This window comes from Monopterus albus, unplaced genomic scaffold, assembly GCF_001952655.1.
Source record: "Monopterus albus unplaced genomic scaffold, M_albus_1.0 scaffold63.1, whole genome shotgun sequence".
In the NCBI taxonomy this organism is placed as follows: domain Eukaryota; kingdom Metazoa; phylum Chordata; class Actinopteri; order Synbranchiformes; family Synbranchidae; genus Monopterus; species Monopterus albus.
The window spans coordinates 1154306-1165867 of NW_018127943.1; the positions used below are offsets into that span (position 1 = coordinate 1154306).

Below are 11562 nucleotides of genomic sequence, written 5' to 3' on the forward strand. Positions count from 1 at the left end.
CAAACATGATGAGTGAAGTTTAGACCAAAAAGTTCTACTTTGGTCTCATCTGACCACATGACTTTCTCCCATGCCTCCTCTGGATCATCTAGATGGTCTTTGGCAAACTTCAGACGGGCCTGGACATGTGATGACTTGAGCAGGGGAACCTTCCGTGCAATGCATGATTTGAAACCATGACAGCGTAGTGTTCTACCGACAGAACTGTGGTCCCAGCTCTCTTCATGTCATTGACCAGCTCCTCCCTATCGTTCTGGGCTGATTCCTCACCTTTCTTATAATCAGTGATACCTCACGAGGTGAGCTCTTGCATGGCGTCCCAGTCCGAGGGAGACTGACAGTCGTCTTTAGCCTCTTCCATTTTCTAACAATTGCTCCAACAGTTGATCTATTTTCACCAAGCTGCTTGGCAATTGCCCTGTAGCCCTTTCCAGCCTTGTGGAGGTCCACACTTTTGTCTCTGGTGTCTTTTGACAGCTCTTTGGTCTTGCCCATGGTAGTAGTTGGCGTCTGACTGACTGTGGGGTGGACAGGTGTCTTTAAAGAGCTCAGACAGGTGCTACTAATTTAGATTAATGAGTGGAGTAGAGGTGGACTTTTTCAAGGCACAGTAACAGGTCTTTGAGAGCCGGAATTCTTGCTGTTTCTCAGGTGTTCAAATACTTATGTTCAGCAGTGCAAGACAAATAAATTCTTTAAAAATCATACAATGTGATTTCCTGAATTTTTTTTTTTAAATCCTGTCTCAGAGTGGGAATGCACCTACAATGTGAATTTCAGACCCCTCCATGATTTCTAAGTGGGAGAACTTGCAAAATCGCAGGGTGTTCAAATACTTCTGTTCCTCACTGTAAGTCAGTAAACAGGTCAGACGTATCCACTGACCAGGCCTGGGTTACTATCTGGCACTGTTTAGATCCTACTATATAATCAAAAAGGAACACGTCATGCAAACAGCAGTCATCCCCGTTCAAGCACCTGTTGAACAGATTCATTTTATGTGGAAATTATGAACAAGACCCATTTATGGTGGGATTTTATTAGTCTGAGTATGAAAAGGGCCAAAAGCCTGCGTCAGAGCAGGGCTACCCACTACACTGTGGAAAGTGGGACCAGAAAATGGTACACAGCAGACTTTATACTGAAAGTATCTTCTATTTGGGGTAAAACTGCAGCTGACTAAAGGCGTATGTTATCACAGCAGTGACAGGTCATAAAAGAGATTTGAGGGCCGGAAAAAGAAACTGCACAACACAAGTAAGAGAGCACTAGGACACTAACCACACTTGGTCATGCCAACTTCATAGCACTTGCGAAGGCGACATGCTTGGCAGCTCTTACGGCGGTTCTTGTCTATGGTGCACTGATTGGTTGCTGGGCAAATGTAGTCATTGTGTCCTGAATTGAAGAAGAAGAAGAAGAAAGAGAGAAGATGATGTGGACCAAAACATGAAGAGGACAATGAATGAAGAATAAGAGAAAAACACTGAGACAGAGGTGAAGAATAAAGGGTCAACTCCACATTACAGATCAGGAGACACCTTCCTGCTAATTGGAGCAACTAACTTAGCACTTTTTCACTTTTCACTGCATAGGAGCAGTGCACCTGCTACAGGAAACTGATGACAGACTAACACAATGATGTTAAATGGATAATATTTACCATTTTAATTTAGTGTGTTAGCATGCTAACATTTGCTAATTTGCATTAAACAGCAGCTGTAGCTGATGGGAATGCTATCAGTTATGCACATATTTAGTCTTAAATAAAAGCACTGGCAAATTTTGACCTCGTAAAGGTGACAGATGACAAAAAAATACAATTCATCTTAAGGGGAACATATGTCTGTACCAAATTTCAAGGCAATCCAACCAGCAGCTGGTGATAAATCTCACTCATAATCACAAATGTGAAGCTCTCAATGGCACTAGAGAACAAGGCAGAGGATCAATAAAGTCTGTGGGAATCATTATGTGTGGACTGAATGTCTGTGATCCATTCAATAGACCGTTCAGTCTGGAGCAAGGTGGTGGGTCCATAGAGAGACAGAGAAATCACCTCCATCCATCGAGTCTGTGAACATTTTCTCTTATCACAATATATGGTACTAAACTGTATTTAAAAAAAAAAGTGTGTCTCACCTTGGATGCTCCTTTTGAAGAAGGCCTTACACCCTTCACACGACCACACTCCGTAGTGGTAGCCTGAGGCGTAATCGTGACACACTGCACAGTAGTGGAAGTCCGCCCTCCCGCCCGATGACACCACGACCTCCTCCTCGCTCACCTGGGAACGCCTCCTCCCACTCTTACTAACGGATAAAACAGAGTCATGCTTTCTTCCCAAGACAAAAACGTGAAATAAACAATAAAAAGCAGTGTAAGCGTGCAGCGAGTTCCATCAGTGGTATGATTGCAGATTGTTCTGGTTTACTGCAGGCTTTAAGACAGAAGAAAACCACAGATCCATCATATTTCTTATTATTGCCTTCAAATGTGTTGGGTTATGTAAACTGTGATGAGTCACAATGACAATGATTACCATTCTGAGTGGCCAAAATTTTTATTTTTAATAATGTGAATGTGAATGCTGACTGGGGCTGAAGCAGTTAGACCATAAATCCATGAGTTAACCAAAATATTTCACATTTGCCATTTTCTTATTGAGAATTTGCGGTTTTTCTCAGATTTATGATAATATAGTTAATAATTCTGGAGTAATTCAGGTATCTTCACCATTATCTGACATTCTTTAAACTAAGCAATCAGAAAAAGCATTTAAAATATTTTTTAAATATGAACACTTCCCTGCAGCACTGCCCCAAAGTCTGCAAAATGATCAATAATCAATCAGATCACCCTGCAGAACCACCTTAAAGATCATTAAAAACTAAATCAACAGAGACTGATGAAACCCTGCACTGTCCTACCTGACTGTTAAGACGCTGTCCCGTGACGTTGCCTCCACCCATGGACTCTGAATCGGCTGGCCGTGCTGGGGTCTGGCCGGGGAGCGGAATGGGGACACGGGAGGGCCCACATGGCCGTGGCTGGGCCAGAATAAAGAGGGGCTCAGTGACTGATGGACAGAGGTGCAGTCTGACACGCTGGGACCAGCATAACTGAAGATAGTCGGATTGTAGAACGGTATGGTGGTGAAGTCGTGGCCGAGGTCAGTGTAAGGGGAGGGGATGCAGATGGGCTGGCTGGTTTCAAGGGACAGACCAGGAGAGGAGCAGCTGAGGACCTCACGACTGCCAACTCGACTAGAGTCCACCTTCTGGAGCTGCAGGAGGAGCTGATCCTTTTCTGGAAAGGAAGCAGCCATCGCAACTACAGAGAACCTAAGTATCACTGGACTTACTACGTCGTCAACAGAGAAAAAGGTAAATGAGCTGAAGATACGGTCATTTTTTCCCCACTGGTGTCAAGTTCACTGAGCTGATCTATCTACACAGGACAGGCTAATTTAATGTTACTGAAGAGTTCACATGGTCAACTCCATCAGAATGATGGATGTGTCCAACTAAACCTACTTAACTCTACTTTGACACTACTCAGTGCAACATGTCAGGTGCTGGGACCAGTGACATAGTGGTCGATGTTGTCAAACAGCCCAGCAGACTTTGAACACCAGACTGGAGTCTGTCTATGCCAGAGTAGGGACGTTGTACAGCGCTCAGTCCAAGTCCAGCCATGAGTCAGCACACCCACCTGATCAGAGATGTGTGGCACAGCTTTCCACCTGGAAGACAAAGAGAAAAGCTCTAGTGCAAGTACTGGAATACTGAGTGTGAACTGCAACGCCAGGGTTTTTAAGTGACACTGCATTAGGTTTGTTCGTTTTTTTTGGGGGAAAATGCAAAAAACAACCACACCATTCTCCTGTGACTGAAGCTTCACACTATAAATGTCAGATGTGTTAATAAGTACACTTGAAATGACCTACATTTATGAATAAATGTGAATCATAACACTATTTTTTTCCATGCAACCACCATGATATGGTAGGATTAAAATATTCACTGCAAGGCGGAATTTCACTTCTTTTAGAGGTGTGCATAACAAGAGAGGAAACAGGAAACACTGTAGGATTTATAGTGTGCTTTCAACATCTGGTTGATCAATAAACAACACACACGCCAACCCCAGTACAGTCTAGGGACATGTTCGTTTACTCCGATGACATACATGCAATCCCTGGGCGGCAGGAATCTGTCTTAAGTCATACAAAGTACATGTCCTCACTTCTGGAGGTCGTCTGGGCACATTAATCTTTCCTAACAGCTGAGAAGAGCTTTGCTTTGTCCAGTCAACAAAACCCAGTAACCCAGAGGACAAGACAGAGTAAAATGAGCACTGCTGAAAACCGGAAGCAATTAAACTCAAAGCTTCAACTATTAGCTAATTATTTTGAGCCCTGTGGAAAGTGCTTAAGTGACAACATCAAATTAAAACATGACTGGAAAAACTTTTACAGCTGCAGAAACTGTCTGGGAAATGGAGCCATTTATGCAAATGCAGAATATTGTTATCATTAATAACACTCCAACCACTTCATGAAAAGTGGTGACAATCTATGCCAAATAGAAAAGCTGAAATATTATATTGTTACAGTTCCCTGAGACATTTTGCAGCAGTCTATATTTTTGTACCTTAATAACAGAGCACCAGAGTGTAGGCTTTGGAAGGGGAAAAAGCATTTCTGGCCACAACCTCTGCTGCAGTGAAGAGCTGTGGATCCATTATGGGCCAGTGAGGAAACCACATGCTGGTATCAACCCAGAGCTCCTCTGACAGAGGCCGAATGTTGTGGACAAAAATGACAGTGAATACTTTTTCATTCTACTTTATTAACCTTACATGCTGAATAAAGACAGGCAGCCATTTGCACAAAAACGGTTGGGATTTTCTGCTTTGTCCAAACTTGGCTTAGGAAATGTGATGTTAAATAAAGGTTAAATGCAATTGATTTATGTGCAATATGGTTTTGTTTGAGGCTGAAAGAAAAAAAAAAAGTTGTGTAAAGGAGGCCACGCCCACTTATATTAAAGAGGAAAAGGTAAGCTAGTCCTCAGATCCTCCCTACATGCAACTGGCCACAGTGCATTTTGTGTACGGTGTAATAGTGAGGCAGGGTTTTCACAGTGAGATCTAAAATTATGATCTAGCCGACCACAGTTTTACTGTGGCAAGCCATTACTGACTGTGTGGTGGTGCAATGATTAGCGCTATTGCCTCACAGCAACAAGGGCCTGGGTGTGTGGTTGTCAGTCTCTAAGTGTCAGCCCCCTGATAGACTGGCGACCTGTCCAGGGTGGACCCTACCTCTCGCCCAGTGTCAGCTGGGATTGGCTCCAGCCCCCCCACAACACTTGTTAGGATAAATGGTATAGATAACAGATGGATGAATAGATGGACTGCCTCAGTGATCTATGCATACCCTGAACAGTCTGGTAGTAGAACAGTCTCAGCTGTTCCACCACAGCTCCGGGGCAATGCCTTCAGAATATTTCTGCTTTCTAGTGACATTTGGTTTGACACACATTCTAAATGAATGTTAATGAGCAATCGGAGGATGCCTTTTCTTATGGTCATCTATGGGGTTAATTCATTCCTACCTGATGAAATGCCAGGGCATTAAGGAGTCAGTGCTTTTCATTTTTTGATGTTTATCTACACCGCTTGCCAGTTCATTTGTTTCTGCCTAAATCACGAGGACTGATGCTACAGTAAAAATTACTACACTGGGCAACAGAAGCATCGGTTACATCCACAGCCCTACTATCAATATAAAGCAAATAGAAATTAGTATTTAATTACACTTAATGTCAGGATGTTGTATATAATTTACTTTGCTGCACAAAGTATTAAAAGCATTGCAGCAAAGATTGCCTGTAATCTTGTGTCTGTAGCTAAAGCAGATGAGCCATTTTAAAGAATAAACAAAGAGTGTGGCAGCATTTTGCTTCTTCAATTGCCATTTTAAGGTTAAAAACAGATGTGGAAGAGTTTTTGTTTCATTTGAAGCTTTGACCTTGCCTTCAAGCCTCCTCGCTGTGGCACTCTCCAGCACCTGGCTGCTCGCTATGGGAGGAAACCTCCCGGCTCCTCCACAGAGCTGCTCATCCTGCCGTCACAAATAGCAGCTTACACAGCCATCAAACCCTAGGTCTAACCACAAGTTATTTCAGAGAAATTGAATTTTAATATTTAGGATTCTACTCAAGAGCACTGCAACAGCTAAGTAACAGTTACTCAAGGGCGTCATTAAGCAGTTCAGGGCTTCACATTACTAACCATTGCTGCCTCACAGCGGCATCACACCAAACAGTCAACGTACACAGAAATGTGGCCACCACTTTCAACAGAGACAGTGGCTGCTCTCTCAAACCAACTAAACTGAACTATGATCCCAAATATATTGATCATCACAACATGCATTCAACTAGATTCAGGTACTGGCAGAAGTTATATCAGCAACAGTTTCCGGGAGAAAAGTAATAATAGAAAAGCTGTTGTTTTTTTATTAGAACGTCTCTAAATTCACTTAAGTCTGTTGTCCAGTCCTGAAAAATGTCATCACAGATCATATTAGCAGTTTACCTATGGTTTCCCCAGCATTATAATAAAGGTTTACAGTTAACAGGAAGGTTTGGAAAATTAGCTTTAACTCTATCACTGACTAACACTGCACTCAGAGCCACTTTCCCCAAATTACACATTTCTATGGCACAATATAAAAACGGATGTTAAAAACTAATTTTGCTCAAAAATGTAGTTACTGCATTTGAGCACTGTTGGACACCCAGCGCCCTAAATTATACACAAAGTGTGAAGTGACAGAAGTGTTCCCGGCCATTAGCCAGAAGTGCATGCCTTTTCCACAAAAGCTCAAGGCCAAGTCATTTTCCCATCCTCAAGTCTAACCGCCTCCCTAAAACCAGGCGGAAACAGATATGAAACAGCTCTGGAAGAAGAAGCGGGACCTTACTATATACAGCCAGGGAGTATAAGCGAGGATGTGAGCACCGATTGGTGCCAGAGAATGCGAAAAACCTCAATGAATTGTTTGCCATGCTGAAACACAAACGTTCTGCCATAGGACTTGCTGCATGTTCTTTTCAAAAGCAAATTAAACTCTGCAATCAGCATAAATTAAATCATTTTGCTGCTCAACTAAACCTGAGCTATTTACAGATTCATTATTTTATTATCAATGCATCCTTCATTTTGTACTCTGCACACTGTAAGTTAATTAAACTCACTAATTGCCGTGCTGCACTGCGCTATATTGAAATGATTTACTAATGTCTTGTTCATCCAAATTTACATGCACTGCAATCTAATTACAGTCTAAACATAACTGGTTACTTTTACCAGATGGAAACTGTCACAATGTCAACAAAACCTAGAATTAAATAAAGTTACCAGTGTGCTACACTTCTTGTTAAAAGGTTCTGGTCTGGAAGATAGCTGAAGATGTGGGTAATCAAAAACAGCTAAAGTTGTGTGATTTACTCTTTGATTCATTTTAAATAAATCAAAGCGTCTGTGGTTATTGGGAGCAGGTAACAACCACATCTGGAGCAAAGCGGCAGTGGTTGACACTAACAAACAAGCAAGCTTGGGGAAAAAAAAAATGCAGTGTAAAAACACAAAACCCGACAACAGAGCCAAAACATAAGAATGGAAATAATCCTCTCTATCTTAACAACACAATGTTTTAAGATATAATTCTCTCCGTGTAAGCTCATTTGATGAAAATAAAATATAAACCAGGCTAATCTTCGTTTGGTCTATGAAACAATTCACTAAAATCTGGCCTCAGTTCACTGAGACATTAGCATTTTGGCAGCAGATGAGATGTCAATCACTTCTGCAACCATCTATGGATGCATGAATACACGTCTTTAATCTTCCATTCTATTTAAATTATTTTTTATTTCAGGAATAAAAAGCCCCCAGGTCCACACATTGAGATCTACAAGCATATTAATGACAGAATCCTAATGTCACACCCACAGTTAACATACAAGGTAAAAATACATTACATGCTTTTAGTCTTGTCCTATTCCTAAGTGTTTTGCACAAATTCATGAATAAATACATTAAGGATGATATAACAACATTTAAACCCGGCACAACTTCTGCAAAAATGAAAAGCTAACACTGAAAAAACCAAATCTATCTAAATCAGTGCAAAAAGGATTTTGAAATGACACTATTAGAATAATTTCCTCTCATTTCCTCAGTTTCAGTACTACACAACCTACCAAAGAACCTACCAAATGCATCATCATCGCTGTCAGCAGTGGTAAATGGCATGGTCAGTATGAGGGTCAACACATGCAATGCCCTTAAAAAACTGTTGTTTGAATAGACTACTCTGCAATTAACTGGATCCGTGATTGAAAAGGAAAATGTAGTAGCCTATTATGAGATGCCCGGTTCAAAGAAGAGGAAATTCTTCCACTGAGCTTGTCTGGCTCACAGCCACATGTTTACATAGTGATGAGTGCTTTCCAAGTAGGTTAATGTTCACAGCAGACCTGCTTACATTTAAGCCTGATTCTCACAGACTACATCAGAACCAGAACAGAGGAAAACCCAGAAATGTTTTACTTCTAAACATGTTTCGTAGGCTAATGATGTGCACTGTGCAGAAGGTACTCAAAGAAATAACTGTGGTAATAAAACTGTAGAAGAGAAATACCAATTATATGCTTGCATATTTAAATTAATCATCCCCAGCGACGTCTTTATGTACGGTATAATTTGTAAACAAGCTAGAAAAACTCCAAAAAGCTTTTTTAAAAAGAAGAAAAAAGGTGTTAAAAATCAACCGACCTCCCCAGAACCTCTTGTAATAAACTGTGGTTTAAAGTCTGATTAATAGTTTTGTGTTTTTCTTATTCTGTCACCTGTTAACCAGCCAAAGGACGAAGGCGAAATTTCAGTTTGACCTGGTTTCACGCAGACAGGCCTCCAACTTGTTGCTTACAGCCCAAATATTTGACCTGGAGGAGCAATAAATCAGTGGGACTTTAGCCCAATGTCCTCTCTCCGCTATGCTGCACGTCGCCTGCTCCGATACAAACACCGTAAGTTGAATTAACAAACATGAACATAGTCTTACCTCTTTCTCCAGAGACGCCAGTTTCAGAGAAAGTTGCCAGTCTGACGATGCGAAGTGTAGCCGCGGCTTCGTGTGTCGGGTAAAATGTAAAAGACAGCGGGAGCGAGGCTGTTCTGAGCTGAACTAAGGCCAAGCACCGAGTTTGTTCACCAAGCTGTCAGACTGCACTGAAATAAAACACGCTTGTTCAGCCTTGTTCAGTAAAACGACGTTCGTGGAAACGAGGGCAAGTTAACTTGAATAAGGTGCACAAAATCCGGTCTGTACTTTCAAAATAAAAGCCCTCATCAAAACAGGCTCCAGTGCAAATATCAGCATGAGCAGTGGTGGAAAGTGTTGCAAAATTCGATTCTTTTATTATGAAGAAATCACCCATATTCCGGTTTTGTCCTATTATGTGACCATGCCCCCTTCTCAGGGAAAGTCACAGAGATATCAGAATAAACCACACCTATGTGGTTAGTGTTCTATCAAGTCAGTCTCATCCTGTTTGGGGCCACAGTGTTTGGTCAAGCACAGACGGCCACCAGGCTCTTACAAATGTTACACGGGCAAATATCAAACTTTCCTTTGATAAAGCTTATAGTGAGGACTGGCTCAGGTGACCCTGAACCTTCCCTTAGATATACTGCTATAAGCCCAGACTGCTGGGGGTCCTACCATGATGCTCTGAGGTTCTGTCCTCCTCTCTCTCCATGCATCTATACGGCACCATTACGCATCACTAATTGTGTCTCCTCTCTCCCATAGTGTGTTCTCTCTCTCTCTCTACCTGTACCTTTCTGCAGGTAGCCAGGAGCTCTACGTTTCTGATGAGCAGTCACAGTCCACATCAACCTGCCCAGTGTTTGATTGCTTTGTTTTGTTTGCTGTGCCTTGTTGCTTTTCTTTTCTTTTCTCTCCTCTATCCACTCACCCCAACCGGTCAAGGCAGAAGGCCCCCCACCAAGACCCGGGGTCTGTCGGAGGTTTCGTCCATTAAGTAGTTTTATGTCCCCAGTGTTGCCAAGTGTGGGTTTTTCTCAATAATAATAATATCTACACCTGACTATGTAAAGTGCCCTGAGATGATTTTTGTTATGATTTGGTGCTATACAAATCAAACTGAATTTAATTATTTGACTTAACAACTGCACTTGACGTTTCAGGAATCACCGAGCACTAAATCCACCGAGTGCACGTTTTGGAAGCAGATACTGTCACTAACAGACGGAGGACAACATAACATGGAGCCATTCAAAGAGGACACCAGACACTCTCTCGGTACTACTGGCAGCTTAATTTCTGCCGCTGCTTAATATTTCCACTATGTTTACACCACAAATCAGGGATGTTGCAACCACAACTCCAGTGGAACCTTTAATCTTTACCTCTTCTCCCTTGACACTATAAACTTATCTAATCATCTGCCCTTTTTTCCTTCAAAATGATGAATTATTTGGCCTAGAAAAATGCCAAAAAATGTGAAATATGCCTGTTATAATGTCCCACAGCCCAAAAATATGGAAGACAGAGAAAAAAAAAACATCAAATTCTCACATCTGAGAAGCTGGAAACGGCAATAATTTAGTTTTTTATCAAAATAATGTAATAGTTGCTGATGAATTTTCTGCTCCCCAACTAACTGTTGCAGATCTGTTGTGAACTATTTCATAACAGCATCCTCTTATTGGTAACTTTGGTCTTGTTTGTTACACACTGGGTTTTAATTATGTTCCTGAAAATACAGTACAGTATACAACTACAACACACTATTGCCTTTTATTGTATTTTGTTTCCTGGAGACTGAGTGTTTTGCAGCTGGGCAACAGAAAGGCACATCCCTTCCTTGCATCAAAGCACACGAGATACACTTTTGGGCCAAACAAATGGACCCAGCATGCACTGCACTCTGGTCGACTGAGGTCATTGTTAAATAAAGACACTGGCATCACTTTAGACTGTAGAAAGGTCATTTAGTTTTGATTTAGAGGCTGATGTCTATGAACAGAAATAGGACAAATTTAATTAAAATTATTATGACTTTTCCTGCAACAGTGACTAGTGTCAATGTTTGTCCTCAGAGGCCTGGTGAGTGTAGGTGAGAAACAGAGACCAGTAAAATGCAGAAAGGGCTCGGAGGTTAACACCACTGACTTTGATATGGCAGGTTGGGGTTCGATTCTCTGTCAGTGCATGGTCAAGTTAATTTTATTTTCTATATAGCGCCAGATCACCAGAAGTTATTTAAGGCTACCTTTACTATAGAACAGGGCTATACTTTGTTCTTTTATTAAACAAACTAAATAGCCTTATTCTATTTTTCTTAGGCCTGGGAGCTTGAGGGTCCTGCGCAGTATCTTAGCTGTTCCTAGCACTGCACTCTTCTGGACAGAGATCTCAGATGTTGTTCCTGGGATCTGTTGGAGCCACTCTCCCAGTTT

General features: G+C 41.6%; 1 protein-coding gene across 1 annotated transcript in view; it reads right to left on the reverse strand.

Annotated features, from left to right (window-relative positions):
- Positions 1-9413, reverse strand: part of esr2a (estrogen receptor 2a) — a 16687-nt gene extending 7274 nt beyond the window's left edge. The window contains 4 exon segments of the mRNA XM_020603920.1: positions 1282-1398; positions 2143-2312; positions 2931-3745; positions 9140-9413. Of these exon segments, the coding sequence (XP_020459576.1) occupies positions 1282-1398; positions 2143-2312; positions 2931-3328 (685 nt within the window). The 5' untranslated portion in view covers positions 3329-3745; positions 9140-9413.
- Between the last annotated feature and the right edge of the window lie 2149 nt (positions 9414-11562).